The sequence below is a fragment of the Amblyraja radiata genome, chromosome 1 (genome assembly GCF_010909765.2).
Source record: "Amblyraja radiata isolate CabotCenter1 chromosome 1, sAmbRad1.1.pri, whole genome shotgun sequence".
Lineage (NCBI taxonomy): Eukaryota > Metazoa > Chordata > Chondrichthyes > Rajiformes > Rajidae > Amblyraja > Amblyraja radiata.
Window position 1 is genome coordinate 191,005,662 of NC_045956.1, and position 25,718 is coordinate 191,031,379.

General features: G+C 48.9%; 1 protein-coding gene across 1 annotated transcript in view; it reads right to left on the reverse strand.

Moving 5' to 3' along the window:
* Positions 1-362: 362 nt before the first annotated feature.
* Positions 363-25,718, reverse strand: part of fbxo41 (F-box protein 41) — a 59,592-nt gene continuing 34,236 nt past the window's right edge. The window contains exons 7-12 of the mRNA XM_033036411.1: positions 17,687-17,839; positions 14,620-14,715; positions 13,541-13,659; positions 9,747-9,905; positions 3,573-3,688; positions 363-849 (exon numbers count right to left, since the gene is read on the reverse strand). Coding sequence (XP_032892302.1) covers positions 787-849; positions 3,573-3,688; positions 9,747-9,905; positions 13,541-13,659; positions 14,620-14,715; positions 17,687-17,839 — 706 coding nt within the window. The 3' untranslated portion in view covers positions 363-786. The remainder of the gene's footprint in view (positions 850-3,572; positions 3,689-9,746; positions 9,906-13,540; positions 13,660-14,619; positions 14,716-17,686; positions 17,840-25,718) is intronic.

The window sequence follows — 25,718 nt, forward strand, 5'->3', positions numbered from 1 at the left end:
GCAGACTGACAATGTGTCCAGACCACACCAGGGGCTTCCTCTCCTGAGCACGAAACATCACCTCCAATCTCACTCACACTTTGTTCTCAGCCAATACTTCATTTCATACCTTCGACACTGGTATGAGCTACTCCCAGTCTTCTTGGTCTTTCAGCTGGAGAGTTGGAGAGTTGATACCAGCTCCATTACCAGGTAACGTATCCAGATATCAGGTGGCTTGATGGTAGATCCATTCCATTCAATGTACACCAAATGCTGGAGTAACTCAGCGGGACAGGCAGCATCTCTGGAGAGAAGGAGTGGGTGACGTTTCGGGTCGAGACCCTTTTTACATCTCCCATTCCTTCTCTCCAGAGACGCTGCCTGTCCCGCTGAGTTACTCCAGCTTTTTGTGTCTATCTTCGGTGTAAACCAGCATCTGCAGTTCCGTCCTACACCAATCAATGTACATTTGTATTTGAAGTCGTCTGACTACGATTGCTTGGCTAGCCTTCTGGTTCCATCACTGAAGGGTGACCAACGAATGTGGGACTTGACTGAATGCTGGGCGTTGAAGAGATGCTTCTGTCCAGTCTTCCTGTAGGAAACATGAGCCAGTTTGTGGCAGGTTGATGGTTGAGGTGAGAGTGATTACAGCTCAGACTGCTCTTTGATTACAACTCAAGTCAGCTTTGCTTTCTGATCAAGCATTAGTTTTGGACCGTTACAGAAAAGCCCCATTTCTGTAATAATGTCTTTCCATCAGGTGATATATATCATCAGAATAGGAGTTCTCAGTTGTAAACTTCAACAAACACTTTCCGCTTTGATGTGCAGGATTTTTGAAAAGCCAGGCCTTTTCTTCAGAGCCTAATAAATTAAAAAAACATCACCTGTCACAGATGGGCATGAGCAGTCAACACAAGGAACAAAACTATGGAGTGTCATCTGCACGACTTTTGATAGATGATAGAGCTTCAGTCCTGAACTTGTGGGAAACACTAACGTACAAGGTCAGTTTGAGATCAAACAGCTGGGCTCTTGAAGAGCTTCTATATAGTCATAGATCGCAGAAACAGGCCCTTCGGCCCAACTTGCCCATGCCAACCAACTTGCTGCATCTAGCCCCACCTTCCTGCATTTGGCCCATATCCTTCTAAACCTGTCCTATCCAAGTACCTGTCTTAATTGTTTCATAAACGTTGTTATAGAGAAGCATAGAAATGGGTGCAATAGTAGGCCATTTGGTCCTTTGAGCCAGCACCACCATTGAATCATGGCAGAGAATTCCAGATTCACAACTCTTTGGGTGAAAAAGTTTTTCCTCATCTCAGTCCTAGTCTGAGGAAAGATGTGCAGGCTCTGGAGATGGTCCAGAGGAGGTTTACAAGAATAATACTGAGAATGAGTGGGTTAGCATATGATGAGCACTGGGCCTGTACTCGCTGGAGTTTAGAAGGTTGAGGGGGGACATTGAAACGTACAGAATAGTGAAAGGCATAAATAGAGTGGATGTGGAAAGGATAACCATATAATATAACCATATAACAATTACAGCACGGAAACAGGCCATCTCGTGGGAGAGTCTGAGACCAGAGGTCATGGGCTCAGAATTAAAGGGTGCTCTTTTAGAAAGGAGGTGAGGAGGAAGTATTTCAGTCAGAGAGTAGTTAATCTGTGGAAGCCATTGCCACAGAGGGCTGTGGAGGCCAAGTCAGTGGATATTTAAGGTAGAGATAGATACATTCATAATTAGAATGGGTGTCAAGGGTTATAGGAAGGAGGCAGGAAAATAGGATTAGGAGGAAGAGATCAGGGAGAGGTTGGGTAGGCTGGGACTGTATTCCTTGGAGCGCAGTCTGAGGGTGATCTTATGGAGGTGTATAAAATCATGAGGGGGAATAGAAAGAGAGAATAGAATGAGAATAAGGAATAAGCTGCAGGAAGAGGTTGTTGAGGCAGGTACTATAACAACATGTAAACAGGTCGTGTACGATTTGAAGGGACGTGGGCCTGGTGCAGGCAAATAGAACCACCTTAGATGGGGCATCTTGATCGGCATGGATCAATTAGACCATAAAACACCAGAACAGAATTAGGCCATTCAACCCATCGTCATAAGTGATAGGTGCAGAATTAGGCCATTTGGCCCAAAAAGTCTACTCCACCATTTAGATGGGGCTGATCTATCTCTCCCTCCTAAACCCATTCTCCTGCCTTCTCCCCATAACCCTTGACACCCGTACTAATCAAGAATCTATCACTGCCTTAGAAATATCCATTGACGGCCTCCACAGCTGTCTGTGACAATGAATTCCACAGATTCACCTCTCTTTGACTAAAGAAATTCCTCCTCATCACTTTCCTAAATGAACGTCCTTTAATTATGAGGCTATGACCTCTAGTTCTAGACCCTCCCACTAGTGGAAACATCTTCTCCACAAAGCTGGGTGGCAGTGTGAACTGTGAGGCGGATGCTATGAGAATGCAGGGTGACTTGGACAGGTTGGGGGAGTGGGCAGATGCATGGCAGATGAAGTTTAATGCGGATAAATGTGAGGTCATCCACTTTGGTAGCAAAAACAGGAAGGCAGATTACTATCTAAATGGCGTCAAGTTGGGAAAAGGGGAAGTACAACGGGATCTTGTACATCAGTCTATGAAAGTAAGCAAGCTGGTACAGCAGGCAGTGAGGAAAGCAATAGCATGTTGGCCTTAATAACAAGAGGAATCGAATATAGGAGCAAAGAGGTCCTTCTGCAGTTGTACAGAGCCCTAGTGAGACCACACCTGGAGTATTGTGTGCAGTTTTGGTCCCCTAATTTGAGGAAGGACATTCTTGCTATTGAGGGAGTGCAGCGTAGGTTTACAAGGTTAATTCCCGGGATGGCGGGACTGTCATATGCTGAGAGAATGGAACAGCTGGGCTCGTACACTCTGGAGTTTAGAAGGATGAGAGGGTATCTCATTGAAATATATAAGATTGTTAACGGCTTGGACACACTAGAGGCAGGAAACATGTTCCCGATGTTGGGGGAGTCCAGAACCAGGGGCCACAGTTTAAGAATAAGGGGTAAGCCATTTAGAACGGAGACGAGGAAACACTTTTTCTCACAGAGTGGTGAGTCTGTGGAATTCTCTGCCTCAGAGGGCGGTGGAGGTCGGTTCTCTGGATGCTTTCAAGAAAGAACTAGACAGGGCTCTTAAACATAGTGGAGTGAGGGGATATGGGGAGAAGGCAGGAACGGGGTACTGATTGGAAATGATCAGCCATGATCACATTGAATGGCGGTACTGGCTCGAAGGGCCGAATGGCCTACTCCTGCACCTATTGTCATTCTATTCAGGCCTTTTCACTATTTTGTAAGCTTCAATGAGCGGACCCATTGTGTCTGCTCCACCATTCGACCATGGCTTTTGTCCGTGAGTTGGGTTGCTGCCTGTTTCCATGCTGTATAACTCTGTGACAAATGGCTGCCATCAACACCTATTGTTTGATGATAACATTACATCATTTATTTACCATGTAATCGTAACACATGGAACATTTAAATCCGTTTATAACGACTTATTGCAGGACTCACTGACCCTACCTGAAGTTTGCTGACCATTTCTTCAAACAACTTGCGAGCTTCTGGGCTGCCTGGCTCCTCAAAGTAATCGGTTATCCCAACGTGTACCACAATGGACTTCAAGCTGCGACACACACCTTGTAAAAGCAAGTGTTAGTTCAACTGTTAGCACTGAAGACATAGTGTTAGGTCAACTGTTATGCTGAAGACAGATAAATCCCCAGGGCCTGAGGTTCTGCATCCCAGAGTACTCAAGGAGGTGGCCTGAGAAATCATGGATGCATTGGTGATCATTTTCCAATGTTCTCTCGACTCTGGATCAGTTCCTGTGGACTGGAGGGTAGCCAATGTAACCCCACTTTTTAAGAAAGGAGGGAGAGAGAAAACAGGGAATTATAGACCAGTTAGCCTTACATCGGTAGTGGGGAAGTTGCTTGAGTCGATTATTAAAGATGTTTTTAATTTGGAAAGCAGTGACAGGATCGATCAAAAATCAGCATGGATTTATGGAGGGGTATCATGCTTGACTAATCTTCTGGAATTTTTTGAGGATGTAACAAGTAGAATGGATAAGGGAGAGTCAGTGAATGTGGTGTGTCTGGACTTTCAAAAAGCCTTTGACAAGGTCCCACACAAGAGATTAGTGGGCAAAATTAGAGCACATTGTATTGGGGGTAGGGTATTGACATGGATAGAGAACTGGTTGGCAGACAGGAAGCAAAGAGTAGGAATTAACGGGTCCTTTTCAGAATGGCAGGCATTGACTAGTGGGGTGCCGCAGGGCTCGGTGCTGGGACCCCAGTTATTTACAATATATATTAATGATTTAGATGAGGAAATAAAATGTAACATCTCCAATTTTGAGGATGACTGAAAGCTGGGTGGCAATGTGAGCTGCGAGGAGGATGCTATGAGGTTGTAGGATGACTTGACTAGTTTGGGTGAGTGGGCAGATGCATGGCAGATGCAGTATAATGTGGATAAATGTGAGGTTATCCACTTTGGTGGCAAGAACAGGAAGGCAGATTATTATCTGAATGGTGGCCGATTAGGAAAAGGGGAGATGCAACGAGACCTGGGTGTGCTTGTACATCAGTCACTGAAAATAAGCATGCAGGTACAGCAGGCAGTGAAGAAGGCTAATGGCATGTTGGCCTTCATTGTGAGAGGATTTGAGTTTAGGAGCAAGGGGGTCCCACTGCAGTTGTACAGGGTCTTGGTGGGACCACACCTGGAGTATTGTGTGCAAACTTGGTCTCCTAATTTGAGGAAGGACATTCTTGCTATTGAGGGAGTGCAACATAGGTTCACCAGGTCAATTCCCGGGATGGCGGGACTGCCATATGATGAAAGAATGGGTCGACTGGGCTTGTATTCACTGGATTAGGATTCACTGGAATAAAGCTGCTGGCCCTGACGGCATCCCCGGGCGCGTGCTCAGGGCCTGTGCTGCGCAGCTGACAGACGTCTGGACTGACATCTTCAACCTGTCACTTGCCCAAGCAGTTGTCCCCACGTGCCTTAAATCCACCTCCATCGTGCCAGTGCCAAAACACTCCACTGCGGCAAGCCTCAACGACTTCCGCCCAGTTGCACTTACCCCCATCATCACCAAGTGCTTCGAGAGGCTGGTCCTGGCACACCTCAAAAGCTGCCTACCCCCCACACTGGATCCCTATCAGTTTGCCTACCGCAAGAACAGGAGTACGGAGGATGCCATCTCAACGGCACTTCACTCCGCCCTCTCCCACCTCGACAACAGAGACACTTACGTAAGAATGCTGTTCATCGATTACAGCTCAGCATTCAACACCATTATACCATCAAAACTGATCACCAAACTCGGTAACCTGGGCATCGACCCCTCCCTCTGCAACTGGATACTGGACTTTCTAACCAACAGACCCCAGTCTGTTAGGTTAGACAAGCACACCTCTTCAACCCTCACCCTGAACACCGGCGTTCCACAGGGCTGTGTGCTGAGCCCCCTCCTCTACTCCCTCTTCACCTATGACTGCACACCTGTACATGGTACTAACACCATCATCAAGTATGCAGATGATACAACGGTGATTGGCCTCATCAGCAACAACGATGAGTCGGCCTACAGGGAGGAGGTCCAGCACTTAGCAGCATGGTGCGCTGACAACAACCTGGCCCTTAACTCCAAGAAGACCAAGGAGCTCATTGTAGACTTCAGGAAGTCCAGGGGCGGCACGCACACCCCCATCCACATTAACGGGACGGAGGTGGAACGTGTTTCTAGCTTCAGGTTCCTGGGAGTCAACATCTCCGATGACCTCTCTTGGACCCACAATACCTCAACTCTGATCAAGAAGGCTCACCAGCGTCTCTTCTTCCTGAGGAGACTGAAGAAGGTCCATCTGTCTCCTCAGATCCTGGTGAACTTCTACCGCTGCACCATCGAGAGCATCCTTACCAACTGCATCACAGTATGGTATGGCAACTGCTCTGTCTCCGACCGGAAGGCATTGCAGAGGGTGGTGAAAATTGCCCAACGCATCACCGGTTCCTCGCTCCCCTCCATTGAGTCTGTCCAAAGCAAGCGTTATCTGCGGAGGGCGCTCAGCATCGCCAAGGACTGCTCTCACCCCAACCATGGACTGTTTACCCTCCTACCATCCGGGAGGCGCTACAGGTCTCTCCGTTGCCGAACCAGCAGGTCCAGGAACAGCTTCTTCCCGGCGGCTGTCACTCTACTCAACAACGTACCTCGGTGACTGCCAATCACCCCCCCCCCCCCCGGACACTTATTATCACTTATTATTATTTATTTAAATCATTTGCTATGTCGCTCTTCCAGGGAGATGCTAAATGCATTTCGTTGTCTCTGTACTGTACACTGACAATGACAATTAAAATTGAATCTGAATCTGAATCTGATGAGAGGGTATCTTATAGTACATATAAAATTCTTAGAGGATTTGACAGGTTAGATGCAGGGGAAATGTTCCCGATGTTGGGGGATTCCAGAACTAGGGGTCACAGTTTAAAAATAAGGGGCAGGCCATTTAGGACTGAGATGAGGAAAAACGTTTTCACCCAGAGAATTGTGAATCTGTGGAATTCTCTGCCTCTGAATGCAGTGGAGGCCAATTCACTGGATGTTTTCAAGAGAGAGTTAGAAACATAGAAACATAGAAATTAGGTGCAGGAGTAGGCCATTCGGCCCTTCGAGCCTGCACCGCCATTCAATATGATCATGGCTGATCATCCAACTCAGTATCCCGTACCTGCCTTCTCTCCATACCCTCTGATCCCCTTAGCCACAAGGGCCACATCTAACTCCCTCTTAAATATAGCCAATGAGTTAGATTTAGCTCTTGGGGCTAAAGGAATCAAGGGATAAGGGGAGAAGGCAGGAACGAGGTACTGATTGTGGATGATCAGCCATGATCACATTGAATGGCGGTGCTGGCTGGAAGGGCCGAATGGCCTACTCCTGCATCTATTGTCTATGTTCTATGCTGTAAACGACATGAGTGCAGAGAGGCACAGATAAGGTGGACAGTCAGGAACCTTTACGCAGGATGGAATGATCAAACATTACAGGGAGAAGCTTTAAGGAGAGAGGGGCAAAGTTTAAGGATGTGCAGGGCAACTTTTCTTTTAGAGGGTGATGGTTGCCTGGAACATGCTGCCCTTCACGTTGTATATTCATGATTTGGACGAGGGGATTGAAGGCTTTGGGCCAAGTTTGTGGATGATATGAAAATAGGTGGAGGGGCAGGCAGTGTAGAGAAAGCAGGGACTCTGCAGAATGACTTGGACAGGTTGGGAGAGTGGGCAGAGAAGTGGCAGATGGAATATAGTGTAGCAAAGTGTGGAGTCATGCGTTTAGGTAGTAGGAATAAAGGCGTAGACTATTTTCTAAATGTGGAGATAATCGAGAAATCAGAGGTGCAAAGGGACTTGGGAGCTGGTGCAGGATTCCCAAAAAGTGAATCTTCAAGTCGAATCGGTAGTAAGAAAGCAAACTGAATGCTAGCATTTATTTCGAGAGGGCATGAATACAAAAACAGGGATGTAATGTTGAGGCTCTATAAGGTGCTGGTTAGGCCGCATTTGGAATATTGTGAGCAATTTTGGGCCCCATATCTGAGGAAGGATGTGCTGGCTCTGGAGAGGGTCCAGAGGAGGTTTACAAGACTGATCCCAGGAATGAGTTGGTTAACCTAGTCTGAAGAAGGCTCTTAACCCAAAACGTCACCCATTCCTTCTCTCCAGAGATGCTGCCTGTCCCGCTGAGTTACTACAGCTCTTTGTGTCTATTTTTGGTTTAAACCAGCTTCTGCAGTTCCTTCCTACATAACCCATGATGAGCATTTGTCGGCAGTGGGCCTGTACTCACTGGTTTAGAAGGATGAGGGGAGAACCTCATTGAAACATACAGAATAGTGAAAGGCTTGGATAGAGTGGATGTGGGAGAGGATGTTTCCACTAGTGGGAGAGTCTAGGACTGGAGGTCATAGCCTCAGAATTAAAGGACGTTCTTTTAGGACGGAGATGAGGAGAAATTTCTCTAGTCAGAGGGTGGTGAATCTGTGGAATTCTTTGCTACAGAAGGCAGAGATAGATACATTGTTGTTTAGTGCGGGTGTCAGAGGTTATGGGGAGAAGGCAGGAGAATGGGGTTAGGGGGGAGAGATAGATCAGACATGAAGAACAGGTGCAGTAGACCTGATGGGCCGGATGGCCTAATTCTACTCTTATGACCTATGTATTTTCTGTCTGCGTTCGTTTTGAATCTGTGGGTTTGTTGGTTGGGAGCTTCTGGACATCTGAATTTCCCTGAGGGGATCAATAAAGTATTTATTATTATTATTATTATTATTATTATTATGATCTAATGATTCATCCACTAGTCCCACCTGCCCGCGTTTGGCCCAAATTCTTCTAAACCTTTCTTCTCCATGTACTTATCCCAATGTCTCGTATGTGTTGTTACGGTACCTGCCTTAACTATCTCCTTTGTCAGCTTGTTCTATATACCCTCCATCTTCTGTGTGAAAATGTTGCCCCTCAGTCATAGAGTCATACAGTGTGGAAACAGGCCCTTCAGCCCAACTTGCCCACACTGGCCAACAATGTCCCAGCTACACTAGTCATACAGTGTGGAAACAGACCCTTCAGCCCAACTTGCTCACACCGGCCAACATGTCCCAGCTACACTAGTCACAGAGTGATACAGAGTGGAAACAGGCCCTTCAGCCCAACTTGCCCACACCGGCCAACATGTCCCAGCTACACTAGTCACACAGTGTGGAAACAGGCCCTTCAGCCCAACTTGCCCACACCAGCCAACAATGTCCCAGCTACACTAGTCACAGAGTGATACAGTGTGGAAACAGGCCCTTCAGCCCAACTCACCCACACCGGCCAACATGTCCCAGCTACACTAGTCCCACCTGCCTGCGCTTGGTCCATATCCCTCCAAACCTGTCCTATCCATGTACCTGTCTAACTGGTTCATAAACAATGGGATAGTACCAGCCTCACCTACCTCCTCTGACAGCTTGTTCCATACACCCACCACCCTCTGTGGGAAAAAGTTACCCCTCAGATTCCTATTAAATCTTTTCCACCTCACCTTAAACCTATGTCCTCTGGTCCTCGATTCACCTTCTCTGGGCAAGAGACTCTGTGCGTCTACTTGATCTATTCCTATCATGATTTTTATACATAAGATCACCCCTCATCCTCCTGCAATCCAAGGAATGGTCGCAGCCTGCTCGGAGTTGTGAAACTGAGGAATTCGCTGCCACAGAAGGCAGTGGAGGCCAATTCACTGGATGTTTTCAAGAGAGAGTTAGATTTAGCTCTTAGGGCTAAAGGAATCAAGGGATATGGGGGAAAAAGCAGGAACGGGGTACTGATTTTAGATGATCAGCCATGATCATATTGAATGCGGTGCTGGCTCGAAGGGCCAAATGGCCTACTCCTGCACCTATTTTCTATGCTTCTACTCAACCTCTCCCTGTCGCTCAGACCCTCTAGCCCTGGCAACATCCTTGTAAATCTTATCAGTTCCCTTTCCAGCTTGACAACATCTTTCCTATAAGATGGTGACCAGAAGTGAACAGCACACTTTGGTCTAAGCTCCTACCCTTCCTCAAGCTTTCGTATTGACATTAATCTTTTGCCCGTGTGAGGGGAAAAAAGAAGGTTACTTACTGTTGAAATGTAGCAGAGCTTTCGGGGTGACTGGGGTTGATGTCAACACCAGCATTTCCAATCCCTTCAGCCCCTCTCGACAAACCTCCGCTGCTACTTCCTGGTTTATTTCAGTCACGTGATCAAGTTCCAGAACTTGCAAACGGATACAGTTCCGAGCTGAGGAATAAATTACCACCAGGGGGTGAAAAATAATGATCAGAACAAAGCTTCCACTGTTCACAACAAAACCAGTGACAGAAAAGATCGGTAGAGTTGCTGCCTCACAGCACCAGAGGCCCGGCTTTAATCCTGACTACGGGTGCTGTATGTACGGAGTTTGTACGTTCTCCCTGTGACCTGCGTGGGTTTGCTCCAGGTGCTCCGGTTTCCTCCCACACCCCAGTTTTGTAGGGCCGAAGGGCCTGTTTCCACGCTGGATTTCTAAAGTCTAATATGCTAAACGCCTGCATGTTGGGTGACATTCACATTCAATTCCAGAATCGGTCTTTCAGATCCAGCCTCACACCAGAGGCACATCGTCATCAAACCCGTCTCCTCCTTCTTCTTGCGTATGGCGTGCACAGCCTAAAGTTGTAGGACAACTTGTTCTATTTGATCTTATTTGATTGTGCACGCTGGGTTGATTGCATAGGTTGAAACAGGGCGGACCACCTGAAGGTTGCAATCTCCCACTGTGAAGGTTGCAGTCTCTCCTGAAGCTGCTGCTCTTTGACAGGTTGAAATACTCCGAATGGAACCATGGTTAAACTTATCAAGTCTACCTACCAGACAGCAAATAACCAGGGAAATGGAGGGAGTCATCTGTTGTATGTATTAGGGACGCTCTGATAGAGGTATAGGAAATAATAAGAGGTATAGATAGCGTATTGAGCCAGAATGTGTTTCCCATGGTTGGGGTATCAATAGCAAGAGGCAGAGGTTTAAGGAGAGAGTAAGGAAGGAGTTGAAAATGGTTCAGAGGTTTGTTTTTTTACACTGAGTGGCTGACAGCTGGTCACCTTCATCGATCGGGGCACTGAGTACAAAAGGCGGGAAGTCATCATGCAGCTTTTTAGGACTTTGGTCGGGCCACATGTGGGGTTTGTGTACAGTTCAGGTGGCCACATTACAGGACAGATGTGGGGGCTTTGGACAGGGTGCAGGGGAGGTTGACCAGAACGCTGGCTGGATTACAGGTTTTCAGCTACAGGGAGAGGTTGGACACACACGGATTGTAGGGGTTGTGGGGAAACCTGCTGAAGGTGGACACAACGATGAGAGGCATAGACGGGATAGACTGTCACAACCCAGGATGGCAACATCAAATACTAGAGTGCATAGCTTTATGGTGAAAGGTGTGCTGGGTGCCTGGGAGGCAGTGTCAGGAGTGGAGGTTGAGAGACAGAGGGTGGTCAGTGCCTGGGAGGCAGTGCCAGGAGTGGAGGTTGAGAGACAGAGGGTGGGCAGTGCCTGGGAGGCAGTGCCAGGGGTGGAGGTTGTTGACAGAGGGTGGTCAGTGCCTGGGAGGCAGTGCCAGGGGTGGAGGTTGAGAGACAGAGGGTGGGCAGTGCCTGGGAGGCAGTGCCAGGGGTGGAGGTTGAGAGACAGAGGGTGGTCAGTGCCTGGGAGGCAGTGCCAGAGATGGAGGTTGAGAGACAGAGGGTGGTCAGTGCCAGGGGTGGAGGTTGAGAGACAGAGGGTGGGCAGTGCCTGGGAGGCAGTGCCAGGGGTGGAGGTTGAGAGACAGAGGGCGGGCAGTGCCTGGGAGGCAGTGCCAGGGGTGGAGGTTGAGACGGGTATGATAGCAGCATCTAAGAGACTTTTGGAAAGGCGCATGGACATGCTGGGAATGGAGGGATATAGATGATGCGCAGGCTGGCAGAAGTTGGCATCATGCCATCATGGCACAGACCTGGGAGTCCACATCACAGAGGATCTGACATGGAGATCACACACTGCCGCACTGGTGAGTAAGGCAAGGCAGCGCCTTTACCACCTCAGGCAGCTGAGGAAATTCAGAATCTCTCTGAGGCTCCTTCAATCCTTTTACTCTGGGGCTGTAGAAAGCATCTTGTCCGGCAACATCACAATCTGGTTTGGGAACTGCTCTGCCCAGGACAAGAAGGCTCTGCAGAGAGCCGTGCGTTCGGCCAAACGCACTATGGGAACTACACTCACCCCCCTGCAGGACCTATACACCAGGAGGTGCAGATCCAGAGCCAGCAACATAATGAGGGACCCCTTCCACCCCAGCAACGGACTGTTCCAGCTGCTACGGTCAGGCAAACGCCTCCGCTGTCATGCTGTGAAAACAGAGAGGATGAAATGGCGTTTCTTCCCACAGGCCATCAGGACTGTAAACTCTAATCTCACCAGGGCGTAAATACTGTTGTGTCTTTAAAAAAAAATGTAAATACTGGTTCTGTTGTTCTGTAGTTTTTGCACAATCCGCAGGCATTGCCACTTTCATTTCACTGTATATCTTGTATGTGTATGTGACAAATAAACTTGACTTGGCGACTTACTGTTCTATATTCTATGTCTAATTACCATCCCTGGCTGCACGTTCCAGGCACTTTGTAAAAACACATGCCCCGCATGCCTCCTTTAAACGTTGCACTTTCACCTTAAAGCTATGCTCTCTAGTCTTGGGGGAAAAGGTCACTTCTCTCAGGTCTCCCTGAACTTCTGGCATTCCGCAGAAAACAATCTAAGTCTGTCCAAGGTCTCCCTGTAGCTGATACCCACTAATGCAGGCAGCGTTCAGGTCAACGTCCCCTGCACCCTCTCCAAAGCCTCCACATCCTGCAATGGGATGCATTACAGGAACTACACACAATATGCCAAATGCCACCCAACCAAACTCTGAAAGCTGCATCATTACTGCCTGTCTCTAAATAACCAATGAAGGCCAGCATTTCATGCCTTCTTTACCACCATGTCTACTTGTGTTGCCATTTTTGGCGAGTTATAGACTTGAACCCAGAGACCACTCTCTGCATCAATGGTGTTCAGGGTCTGGCCATTAATTGTATATTTTCTCCTCATATTAACACGAGGCTCTGATTAAACTTAATTTACCATTTCTCTGCCCATGCCTCTATCCACGTATCTTCCTATCCACCAAGTACCAGTCCTTCTCTGGCTGCTCCTTCCATACACCCAGCACACTATGAGAAAAGGTTGCCCCTCAGGTCCATGTTAAATCTTTCCCCCCCTCACCTTTACCGTATCACCTGTGGTTTTTGATTCTGGTAATCTGGGTAAAAGATTCTGGTAATCTGGTAATCTGCATCTATCCAATCTATTCCCCTCATTATTTTATACACCTCTTTAAGATCACCCCTCAGCTTCTGCCTCTGAGGAATAAAGTCCATGCCTGACCTAGTTCTAGTCTGAAGAAGGGTCTCGACCCGAAACGTCACCCATTCCTTCTCTCCAGTGATGCTGCCTGTCCCGCTGAGTTACTCCAGCATTTTGTGTCTATCCTAGTCTGCCCAACCTATCCCTGTAGCTCCGGCCCTTGCCTGGGCAAATCGGAGTTGTCGGGATCCGATGGAGGCATTTTACATAAGGAAGGGACAGGCACTGGCGGAGGGGTTGCAAGTTACAGAGGGTGCTGAACAGACATTGTGTTGAACTTTAACCAAACGTTGATGCAGAACCAGCAGACATCCAGGGACTGGGCACACACTGGCACTCCTCTGTCAGCAAGTTGTCACAGAGCCACCAACGTCTGTCACCTTGTCACCTCTGAATGCCACAAACTCAATTAAAGCAGTTGTAAAATAAAGAAGAGGCAGGATAGTTACCCAAGGAGGCCAGACCCTGCAGTCCACATCCTGCTCCTCCAACTCCCAGTGCCCGCAAGTGCGGCCAGCACCGGCCGATCATCTGTAGACTCCGGTTGTTGAAACGCGTTGGCTGGTGGCTGGGGAGAGAAACACAGGAGTCAATGCCAGAGGTGGATGGGGGAGAGATTAGTACATAGTGCCTCGCGGGTCAACGCCGGAGCCTCGCGGGTCAACGCCGGAGCCTCGCGGGTCAACGCCGGAGCCTCCCGGGTCAACGCCGGAGCCTCGCGGGTCAACGCCGGAGCCTCCCGGGTCAACGCCGGAGCCTCGGGTCGACAGTGCCCGCGGCTGGGGCCTGGGTCGGTGCCACGGAGGCGTCCGGAGAGGATACCTCCGTTTGATGATCAGCCATGATCATATTGAATGGCGGTGCAGGCTCGAAGGGCCGAATGGCCTACTCCTGCACCTAATTTCTATGTTTCTATGATACGGCACTGTGAGTGGAGAGGTCGGTGCGGCAGTCGATGCTGGCGCCAACCGACGGATGAGTACGGGCACGTGGAGGACTTCGCTGTTGGGGGAGAGCAACGGGGACCTGGCGTGGGGCGGTCCTGAGGTGGAGGGGTCCCGCAGTGAGGGAGAGGGAAGAGCAACAGGATCCTGGCGTGGATACTTTGTCACTTTGTCAGCTCCTTTATCTGGCGACTATTTTAACGCCTTGGGAACGCAAGCAGAGAATCTCATTGTGGCTTGTCACAAGTGACAATAAAGTATTCTATTCTATAGTTATATACTTTATTAACAGTATGATGTACAATTGTAGTTGCCCCATTAAAGGAAGCATTGTAAAGGGTGCAACATGAGGCCTGGAATAGGGGGTAGTAGCTACAGAAAGAGCTTGGACAGACTTGGATTGTTTTCTCCGGACACTGGGGGCAAGTGGGTTTCTAATGCGATGTTGACATGGCGAAGGCTACAGCCACAGTGGGAGACACATTCCAGGAGCGGTGAATCATTAGTGAGGCATCACCTCCCAGCTGGGATCCCATGGGATGCACGGAGCAGTGAGTGAGACACAGGAGAAGTGGTGGCCTTACCATGGATGTAACGGTGCAACTTGTAGAGAAATGATGTCCCTGCAGCCAGCGCCCAAAGCCCAAACCACCTCATGGCCAACTGGGTCAGTGGAACTCCTGAATGTAATACATATACAAGTTAAAGCAGTACAAATTATGCAATGGTAACAGTCTACAGGTGTACCCATGCCCCCTTCTTGCAACAACATCATCATCATCATATTACAAACATACACAATAGGTGCAGGAGTAGGCCATTCAGCCTTTCCAACCAGCACCGTCATTCAATACGATCATAGCTGATCATCCACAATATCAGTACCCCTGTTCCTGCTTTCTCCCAAATCTCTTGATTCCTTTAGCCCTAAGAGCTAAATCTAAGTCTCTCTTGAAAACATCCAGTGAATTGGCCTCCACTGCCGTCTGTGGCAGAGAATTCCACAGATTCACGTTTTTCCTCATCTCAGTCCTAAATGGCCTACCCCATATTCTTAAACTGTGACCCCTGGTTTTGGACTCCAACATCGGGAACATGTTTCCTGCATCTAGCCTGTCCAATCCTCTATGAATTTTATATGTTTCTATGAGATCTCCTCTAAACCTTCCAAATTCCAGCAAATACAAGCCCAGTCGACCTATCCTTTCATCATACGTCAGCCTGCCATGCTGGGAATTAACCTGGTGAACCGACGCTGCACCTGTCCAAGTCACCCTGCAGCCTCATAGCATCCTCCTCACAGTTCACACTGCCACCCAGCTTTCTGTCATCCACAAACATGGAGATGTTACATTTAATTTGCTCGTCTAAATTGTTCACATATATTGTAAATAACTGGGGTCCCAGCACTGGGCCCTGCGGCACCCCACTAGTCACTGCCTGCCATTCTGAGAATAACCTGTTAATACCTACTCTTTGCTTCCTGTCTGCCAACCAGTTCTCTATCCATGTCAATACCCTGCCCCCAATGCCCACTAATCTCTTGTGTGGGAACTTAGATACATAGATACATAGAAAACAGGTGCAGGAGTAGGCCATTCGGCCCTTCGAGCCTGCACCGCCATTCAATATGATCATGGCTGTCAAAAACTTTTTGAAAGTCCAGATACACCACATCCACTGACTCTCCCTTATCCATTTCTACTTGTTACATCCTCAAAAAATTCCAGAAGATTAGTCAAGCATGATTTGCCCTTCATAAATTCATGCGACTTTGACCGATCCTGTCACTGCTTTCCAAATGCGCTGCTATAACATCTTTAACAATCGACTCAAGCAACTTCCCCACTACCGATGTAAGGCTAACTGGTCTATAATTCCATGTTTTCTCTCTCCCTCCTTTCTTGAAGAGTGGGATAACACTAGCTACCCTCCAATCCATAGGAACTGGTCCAGTCAAGAGAACATTGGAAAATGATCACCAATGCATCCACGATTTCTAGGGCCACCTCCTTGAGTACTCTGGGATGCAGACCACCAGGCCCTGGAGATTTATCTGCCTTCAGTCCCAACAGTTTACCAAACACCATTTCCCTCTAATGTGGATTCCCTTCAGTTCCTCCCTCCCACTAGATCCTCGGTCCCCTAGTATTTCTGGGAGATGGTTTGTGTCTTCCTTAGTGAAGACAAAACCAAAGTACTCGTTTAACTGTTCTGCCATTTCCTTGTTTCCCATTATAAATTCACCTGTCTCTGATAGTAAGAGACCTACATTTGTCTTCACTAATCTTTTCCTTTTTACATATCTAAAGAAGCTTTTAGAGTCCGTTTTTATATTCCCCGCAAGCTTTCTTTCATGCTCTATTTCCCCCATCTTAATTAACCCCTTTGTCCTCATCTGTTGAGTTCTAAATTTCTCCCAGTCCTCTGGTTTGCTGCTTCTTCTGGTCAATTTATATGCCTTTTCCTTGGATTTAACACTATCCTCGATTTCCCTCGTTAGCCATGGTTGAGCCGCTTTTCCAGTTTTATTTTTGCGCCGGACAGGGATGAACAATTTTTGGAGTTTATCCATGCAGTCTTTAAATCTTTGCCATTGCATCTCCACCGTCAAGTATAATTTGACAGTCTATCATAGACAATTCCCTTCTCATACCTTCAAAGTCTGTCTTTAAGCTCAGGACCCTCGTCTCTGAATTAACCATTCTAATGCAGAATTCCACCATAATATGGTCACTGTTGCCCAAGGGGCTTTGCACAACAAGATTGCTAACTAATCCTTCCTCATTACACAATATCCAGTCTAGGATGGCCTGCCGTCTAGTCGGTTCCTCTACATACTGGCTTAAAAAACCATCCCGTATACACTACAGGAAATCCTCCTCCTCAGTGTTGCTACCAATTTGGTTGGCCCAATCTAAATGTAGATTAAAGTCACCCATGATAACTGCTGTACCTTTGCTACACGCATCCCTAATTTCCTGCTTGATGCTATCCCCAACCTCCCTACTGCTGTTTGGTGGTCTGTATACAACTCCAACAACTGTTTTCTGCCCTTGGCTATTTCACAGTTCTACCCAAACCGATTCTACAGGATCCAAGCTAATGTCTCTCCTTGCTATTGTATTCATCTCCTCTTTAACCAGCAATGCCATCCCACTTCCTCTTCCTTTCTGCCTATCCTTCCTGAATATTGTATATCAATGAACTTTATTTATCCGTTAGGAACTTCATTTGTGTAGAACATCAGTGCGTGTACAGTTCACGTACCCAGCAACACCACACAATATTCCACACACATCACATACCAGCAGTACAATAGTGGTCAGTAGGTAAAACTTGCAAAGCACAATACATGAAGAATAGGCAATAAAAACATTAAAATAATGTTAAAATGTATATATAAATCAATGGTTCTGGACTCCCCAACATCGGGAACATGTTTCCTGCCTCTAGCGTGTCCAAGCACTTAATAATCTTATATGTTTCAATAAGATTCCCTCTCATCCTTCTAATCCTACAAGCCCAGTATACGTCTCGACCCGAAACGTCACCTATTCCTTTTCTCCAGAGATGCTGCCTGAGCTGCTGAGTTACTGCAGTTTTTTGTGTCCATCTTGGTTTTAAACTAAAGGTCAGCGATGTACTCACCGATAGGTGACTGCCTGGAGGGCACGGCAGTAGCAGCTGGCCAGCCACAGGGAACGGTCAGTCAGTATGTTGGGGCAGTGAGAAACTTTCAAAATCAGTAGGTTGCTGCCCGCAGCCTTCAGCAAGGATTCCAGCCCAGTCTCCAGACAGCCACTAGCACAACACAAGAAAACACATGCAGCAGCATTGATTCAACATAGAACAGTGCAGCACAGAAACAGGCCCTTCAGCCCACCATGTCCATGTTGAACATGTTGGCCTAACCCTAAACTCATCTTTGCTGCCAGCATGTGATCCAAACTCTCCTATCCCTGCAAATCCTGGTGTCCATCTAAAACCCTGTAGTCACCATTATTGACCCAATCTGCCCCCAAAACACTCCCCCCTCAAACACTCCCCCCCCTCAAACACTCCAACCCCCACCAACACCCCCCCCCCCAACACTCCCCCGCCTCAAACAGTCCAACCCCCCCCCCAAACACTCTCACCCCCCAACACTCCCCCCTCAAACAGTCCAACCCCCCCCAACACTCCCCCCCTCAAACAGTCCAACCCCAACCAACACTCTCTCCCCCAACACACACCCCCCCCAACACACTCCCCCCCTCAAACAGCCCAACACCCCCAGCACTCCCCCCCCAACACTTCCCCCCCAAACACTCCCCTCCCGCAAACACCCCCCCTGAACCCCCCCCCCCCAACACACTCCCCCCCACAAAACACTCCCCCCCCCCAAACACTCCGCCCCCCCAAACACTCCGCCCCCCCAAACGCTCCCCCCCCATCGAATCCACCATTCAATTGTGACTGATCTCTGTGGCAGGCTGGTGTGGGGAGGGGTGCTGTCAGGGCCGGTGTGGGGAGGGAGGGGTGCTGTCATGAGCGGGGGCAGGCAGTGGATAGGACTGTTTGTTACTTTTGTGACTGTCAGTGCCAACATGTGGCCACACCTATGTACTGCCTGGGCTGTATACAAAACAAAGTATGTCACTCTACCCCAGCACCCTGGGCACATGACAAGAAAGTATCATTCATTCATCTTTACGTCACAACCCCATTCTCCTGCCTTCTCCCTGTAACCTTGTTGGGAGTGGAGCGACCTTGTTGGGAATGGCCTTCGAAACTTAGAAAATAGGTGCAGGAGGAGCCCATTCGAGCCAGCACCACCATTCATTGTGATCATGGCTGATCGTCCCCTATCAATAACCCGTGCCTGCCTTCTCCCCATATCGCTTGATTCCACTAGCCCCTAGAGCTCTATCTAACTCTCTCTTAAATCCATCCAGTGACTTGGCCTCCACTGCCCTCTGTGGCAGGGAATTCCATAAATTCACAACTCTCTGGGTGAAATTTTTTTTTCTCACCTCAGTCTTAAATGTCCTCCCCTTTATTCTAAGACTGTGGCCCCTGGTTCTGGACACACCCAACATTGGGAACATTTTTCCTGCATATGGCTTGTCCAGTCCTTTTATAATTTTATATGTTTCTATAAGATCCCCCTCATCCTTCTAAACTCCAGTGAATACAAGCCTAGTCTTTTCAATCTTTCCTCATATGACAGTCCCGCCATCCCACGTATCAATCTCGTGAACCTACGCTGCACTGCCTCAATCACAAGGATGTCCTTCCTCAAATTAAGAGACAAAAACTGTACACAATACTCCAGATGTGGTCTCACCAGAGCCCTATACAACTGCAGAAGAACCTCTTTACTCCTATACTGAAATCCTCTTGTAATGAAGGCCAACATTCCATTAGCTTTCTTCACTGCCTGCTGTACCTGCACGCCAACTTTCAGTACAAGGACGCCCAGGTCTCGCTGTACCTCCCCCTTACCTAACCTAACCCCATTGAGATAATAATCTGCCCCCTTGTTTTTGCCGCCAAAGTGGATAACCTCATATTTATCTATATTATACTACATTATACTCCACATCCGTGGAGCTGGAGAACGCCACCCGACCCGTGGAGCTGGAGAACGCTACCCGACCCGTGGAGCTGGAGAACGCTACCCGACCCGTGGAGCTCACCTGACCCTCGCAGCTGGAGAACACCACCCGACCCGTGGAGCTGGAGAACACCGCGGAGCTGGAGACCGCCACCCGACCCGCTGGGCTGGAGAACGCCAGGTAAGCCCCGGGGCTGGAGACCATCAGCAGAGCCGCGGGGCTGAAGAACGCCTGCGGAGTCACGGAGACGCAGACGCGGAGCAACCGAGCGGCAGAACACCAGCGCGCACCAAGCCAGCTCGGCCGACCAGAAGCACCAACAGACGGCGACGCGTACGAAAACACCGCCGGGGACGCAGAGGTGGGTTAAAGGCCAGGTTAGAGCTAGCCCCACACAGGGTAGCGATTCCTAGCCTTTTTCTCGCCAACGTGCGCTCACTGGCAAACAAAATGGACGAACTCCGGCTAAGGATCACCTCCCACAGCTGGATCAAGGACTGCAACATCCTGATCTTCACGGAAACTTGGCTCAACACTGACGTTCCTGACAGCGCCATCCAGCTATCGGGGCGTCATTTACTCCGAGCGGACAGGACATCAGACTCCGGTAAGACCAGAGGTGGGGGTCTGTGCATTTATGTAAATAAAGCATGGTGCACGGACTCCACCATCATCGAGAGTCACTGCTCAGCTAACCTTGAGTTCCTCTTGGTTAGATGCAGACCGTTCTATCTGCCCAGAGAGTTCACCTCCACTGTTGTGACTGCAGCCTATATCCCTCCTGATGCTAATGCCAAGCTTGCAATGAAAGAGCTGCATACTGCCATTAGCAATCAACAGACGCACAACCCCGAGGCAGCCTTCATTGTTGCGGGGGACTTCAATCACTCTAACCTGAAGACTGTACTCCCCAAATTCCACCAACATGTCTCCTTCCCCACTAGAGTAGACAAGACACTGGACAAAGTCTACACCAACATGGCTGAAGCTTACAAAGCCATCCCCCTCCCCCACCTTGGTCAGTCTGATCACGTCTCATTGTTCCTGCTCCCTAAGTACTCCCCACTCATCAGACGGGTTAAACCAACTGTGAGGACAGTTAAAGTCTGGTCAGAGGAAGCGGACTTCACACTTCAGCAGTGTTTTGGAAACACTGACTGGAAGGCGTTTGCAGCCCAGGCCACCCTTGACTCCCACACGGACATTGATTCCTACACATCCTCTGTTCTGGACTTTATAAACTCCACCATCAATAGTGTCACCTCCCTCAAACAGGTGACCATATTCCCGAATCAGAAGCCATGGATGAACAGCGAGGTCAGGCTACTGCTGAAAGCACGGGACACCGCTTTCAGGTCAGGCGATGCTCGAGCCTACAGTTCAGCCAGGGCTAACCTGAAGAGGGGCATCAAGAAGGCCAAGCACTGCCATAAGCTCAGGATTGAGGAGCACTTCAACAACAACTCCGACCCCCGACGCATGTGGCAAGGCATCCAGGCCATCACGGACTACAGACCCTCCAACACCACCCCCACATCCAGCGACGCCTCCTTTCTTGAGGAGCTTAACCACTTCTATGGCCGCTTCGACAGGGACAATCTAGAGACAGCCATCAAGGCTGTGCTACCTGCCGATCACCAACCCCTCACACTCACCCCCTACGACGTATTTGTGGCACTGAGTAGGACTAATGCACGTAAAGCTGCTGGCCCTGACGGCATCCCCGGGCGCGTGCTCAGGGCCTGTGCTGCGCAGCTGACAGACGTCTGGACTGACATCTTCAACCTGTCACTTGCCCAAGCAGTTGTCCCCACGTGCCTTAAAACCACCTCCATCGTGCCAGTGCCAAAACACTCCACTGCGGCAAGCCTCAACGACTTCCGCCCAGTTGCACTTACCCCCATCATCACCAAGTGCTTCGAGAGGCTGGTCCTGGCACACCTCAAAAGCTGCCTACCCCCCACACTGGATCCCTATCAGTTTGCCTACCGCAAGAACAGGAGTACGGAGGATGCCATCTCAACGGCACTTCACTCCGCCCTCTCCCACCTCGACAACAGAGACACTTACGTAAGAATGCTGTTCATCGATTACAGCTCAGCATTCAACACCATTATACCATCAAAACTGATCACCAAACTCGGTAACCTGGGCATCGACCCCTCCCTCTGCAACTGGATACTGGACTTTCTAACCAACAGACCCCAGTCTGTTAGGTTAGACAAGCACACCTCTTCAACCCTCACCCTGAACACCGGCGTTCCACAGGGCTGTGTGCTGAGCCCCCTCCTCTACTCCCTCTTCACCTATGACTGCACACCTGTACATGGTACTAACACCATCATCAAGTATGCAGATGATACAACGGTGATTGGCCTCATCAGCAACAACGATGAGTCGGCCTACAGGGAGGAGGTCCAGCACTTAGCAGCATGGTGCGCTGACAACAACCTGGCCCTTAACTCCAAGAAGACCAAGGAGCTCATTGTAGACTTCAGGAAGTCCAGGGGCGGCACGCACACCCCCATCCACATTATCGGGACGGAGGTGGAACGTGTTTCTAGCTTCAGGTTCCTGGGAGTCAACATCTCCGATGACCTCTCTTGGACCCACAATACCTCAACTCTGATCAAGAAGGCTCACCAGCGTCTCTTCTTCCTGAGGAGACTGAAGAAGGTCCATCTGTCTCCTCAGATCCTGGTGAACCTCTACCGCTGCACCATCGAGAGCATCCTTACCAACTGCATCACAGTATGGTATGGCAACTGCTCTGTCTCCGACCGGAAGGCATTGCAGAGGGTGGTGAAAATTGCCCAACGCATCACCGGTTCCTCGCTCCCCTCCATTGAGTCTGTCCAAAGCAAGCGTTATCTGCGGAGGGCGCTCAGCATCGCCAAGGACTGCTCTCACCCCAACCATGGACTGTTTACCCTCCTACCATCCGGGAGGCGCTACAGGTCTCTCCGTTGCCGAACCAGCAGGTCCAGGAACAGCTTCTTCCCGGCGGCTGTCACTCTACTCAACAACGTACCTCGGTGACTGCCAATCGCCCCCCCACCCCCCGGACACTTATTATCACTTATTATTATTTATTTAAATCATTTGCTATGTCGCTCTTCCAGGGAGATGCTAAATGCATTTCGTTGTCTCTGTACTGTACACTGACAATGACAATTAAAATTGAATCTGAATCTGAATCTGAATCTGCCCACTCACTCAATCTGTCCAGGTCACCCTACAACCTCCTAACATCCTCTTCACAGTTCACACTGCCACCCAGCTTTGTGTCATCCTCAAACTCGCTAATGTTGCTCCTAATTCCCTCTTCCAAATCATTAATATATATGGTAAACAGTTGCGGCCCCAACACCGAGCCTTGCGGCACTCCACTCGCCACTGCCTGCCATTCTGAAAAGGACCCGTTCACTCCTACTCTTTGCTTCCTGTCTGCCAACCAATTTTCTATCCACGTCAACAACCTACCCCCAATACCATGTGCTCTAATTTTAGTCACCAGTCTCCCGTGCGGGACCTTATGAAAGGCTTTCTGAAAGTCTAGATACACTACATCCACTGGCACCCCTTCACCCATTTTACTTGTCACATCCTCAAAAACCTCCAGAAGTTTAGTCAAGCATGATTTCCCTTTCATAAATCCATGTTGACTTGGACTAATCCTTTTACTGCTATCCAAATGCCCCATTATTACCTCTTTAATAATTGACTCCAGCATCTTTCCCACCACTCTTGGGTATACAATATCTGATTGCCTCTGGCGCTGAGTTATCGGTCATTCCTCACAGTTCCCAAGAGTGTTTACACCCTAACCCCGGATGTGTCCTCACTGCCACAAACAATTCTAGCATACGGACATTCGGTCAGAAATGAGTCACGCTCAACTTCAGTCTGCAGAAAACGTTTTGCTGGATTTTCACAGTCGCCAACGTATCAAAGCCTATTATCGGAGTGGATTTTCTTTCACACTTTTCTTTGCTGGTGGATTTTAAAAATCGCTGCTTGAGTGATTGCTGCACCTGCGCACAGGTGAAGTGCATCTGCCTTCCAGCAATGACTACCTTTCACCTTACCAACCTCCAACCCAGCACCGGCCCATATCAGGAGTTACTTAAACAATTTCCACGAGTAATAACTGAGTTACCGGCACAACGATATCAAACACTCTGTCTCGCATCATATTCAGACCCTGCAGTTTCTGCAAGAGCGCGCAGGTTACCCGTGGATCGCCTCAAGGTGGCAAAGGCGTAATTTGACCATACGTTGTAGCTGGGGATCATCCGTAGGTCTAGGAGCTGCTGGGCATCACATGGTCCCGAAGAAGTCCCCCGGAGATTGGCGACTCTGCGGCGACTACCGTTCACTAAACAGTGCCACTATTCCAGATCGATACAGCAGCCCACATTTGCAGGAGTTCTCTGCAAGCCTACAGGGTAAGCGGGTGTTCACAAGCATCGATCTCGTGCTCGCCTATTATCAAATTCCGGTCGAGCCTGCCGATTTTCCCAAGACAGCCATGGTCACTCCATTCGGGATGTTCAGATTTCTACAGATGCCGTTTGGTTTACGGAATGCAGCAAAATCGTTCCAGCGTTTCATGGTCCACATACTCTCTGGCCTCGATATCATCCACACATACATCGACGACGTGTTGGTAGCGGGCTCCAGCGAAGATGAACATAAGAAACACCTTGGATTACTGTTCCGACGAATATGGTATTATCATTAACACAAACAAATGCATGTTTGGCGCTCGCTAACTCACTTTCCTTCGACATTGCGTGATGGAGAACGGCATCCTGCCCTTCGAATCAAAGGTGCATTTGTTAAACCAATGATGGCAATTTTTGGGGATGATGAATTTCTACCACCACTTCCTACCGAACGCCGCAGGTTCCCTATTACCCTTGACCAACTTACTCGAAGGTTCGGACAAATTGTCTTCAAAGAAACCGTTGTGTTTACGTGAGGATGCTGTGCAAGACTTCAACGGCACTAAGCGGACTCTCGCCGATGCAACTATGCTGATCCATCAGAGGCCCCCAATGCCTTATTCCCACTCACCATTGATGCCTCCGTCAACGCCGTGGGAGCCATGGTGGAGCAGCGAGTCAACGGCAGGTGGGAGCCGCTGGCATTATTTTCAGCAAAATGATCACCCACTCAGGTGTGGTACAGTACCTTTGGGTGAGAACTGTTGGCTGTGTACCTCGCCATCAAGCATTTCCGCCATCTGTTGGAAGGCCATCTCTTCACTATTTATACGGATCACCAACCCCTCGCATACACTACTCGCACAAGTACGGGGAACTATTCGCCGCTGGGAAATTTGCCACGGACTTTGTTCTGCAATTCTCCAGGGATATCAGGCACATTCAAGGAAAAGCAAAACCGGTTGCTGACACCCTATCAAGATGGAGGTGGATGCTCTGAGTGTGGCCACACTCATTGATTTTTAGGCCATGGCTCACACCCAGCGTACTGATCCCAATCTTATCCATTGCCACCGGGTACATACAGCCCTAAAATTGGAAGATGTACCTATCAGTGACACGAGAGAAACCATCAAATGTGACACTTCCATTGGCAAACCGTTTATGCCTAGGACGATGTGTCGAGAAGTTTTCAGCATGCTGCACATCCGGCTATGATAAAATTAATCTCCAAACGTTTCATTTGGCCTTTCATCAAGCAGGACGTCGGATTATGGGCAAAGACTTATCTACCATGTCAACTATCGGTGAGTTTCCCGTACCGAATACCCGTTTGGAGCACGTACACCTGGACTTGGTCGGCCAACTCCCACCGGCAAGAAACGACACATATCTGCTCACTTGTGAAGACCCACTCACACCATGGCAAGATGTCAGCCCAGTCAGCGGAGACAATAGCCCGCGCTTTTGGTTTTCACTTGGGTAGCATACAACCCAATAACATGAACATTGAAGTCTCCAATTTTAGGTAACATCTAACCCATAGATCAGCACAGTATAAGAACAGGCCCTTTAGCCCACAATGTCTTTGCTGCACATGATAGCAAAACCATCATTATCTATCTTCCCGATATC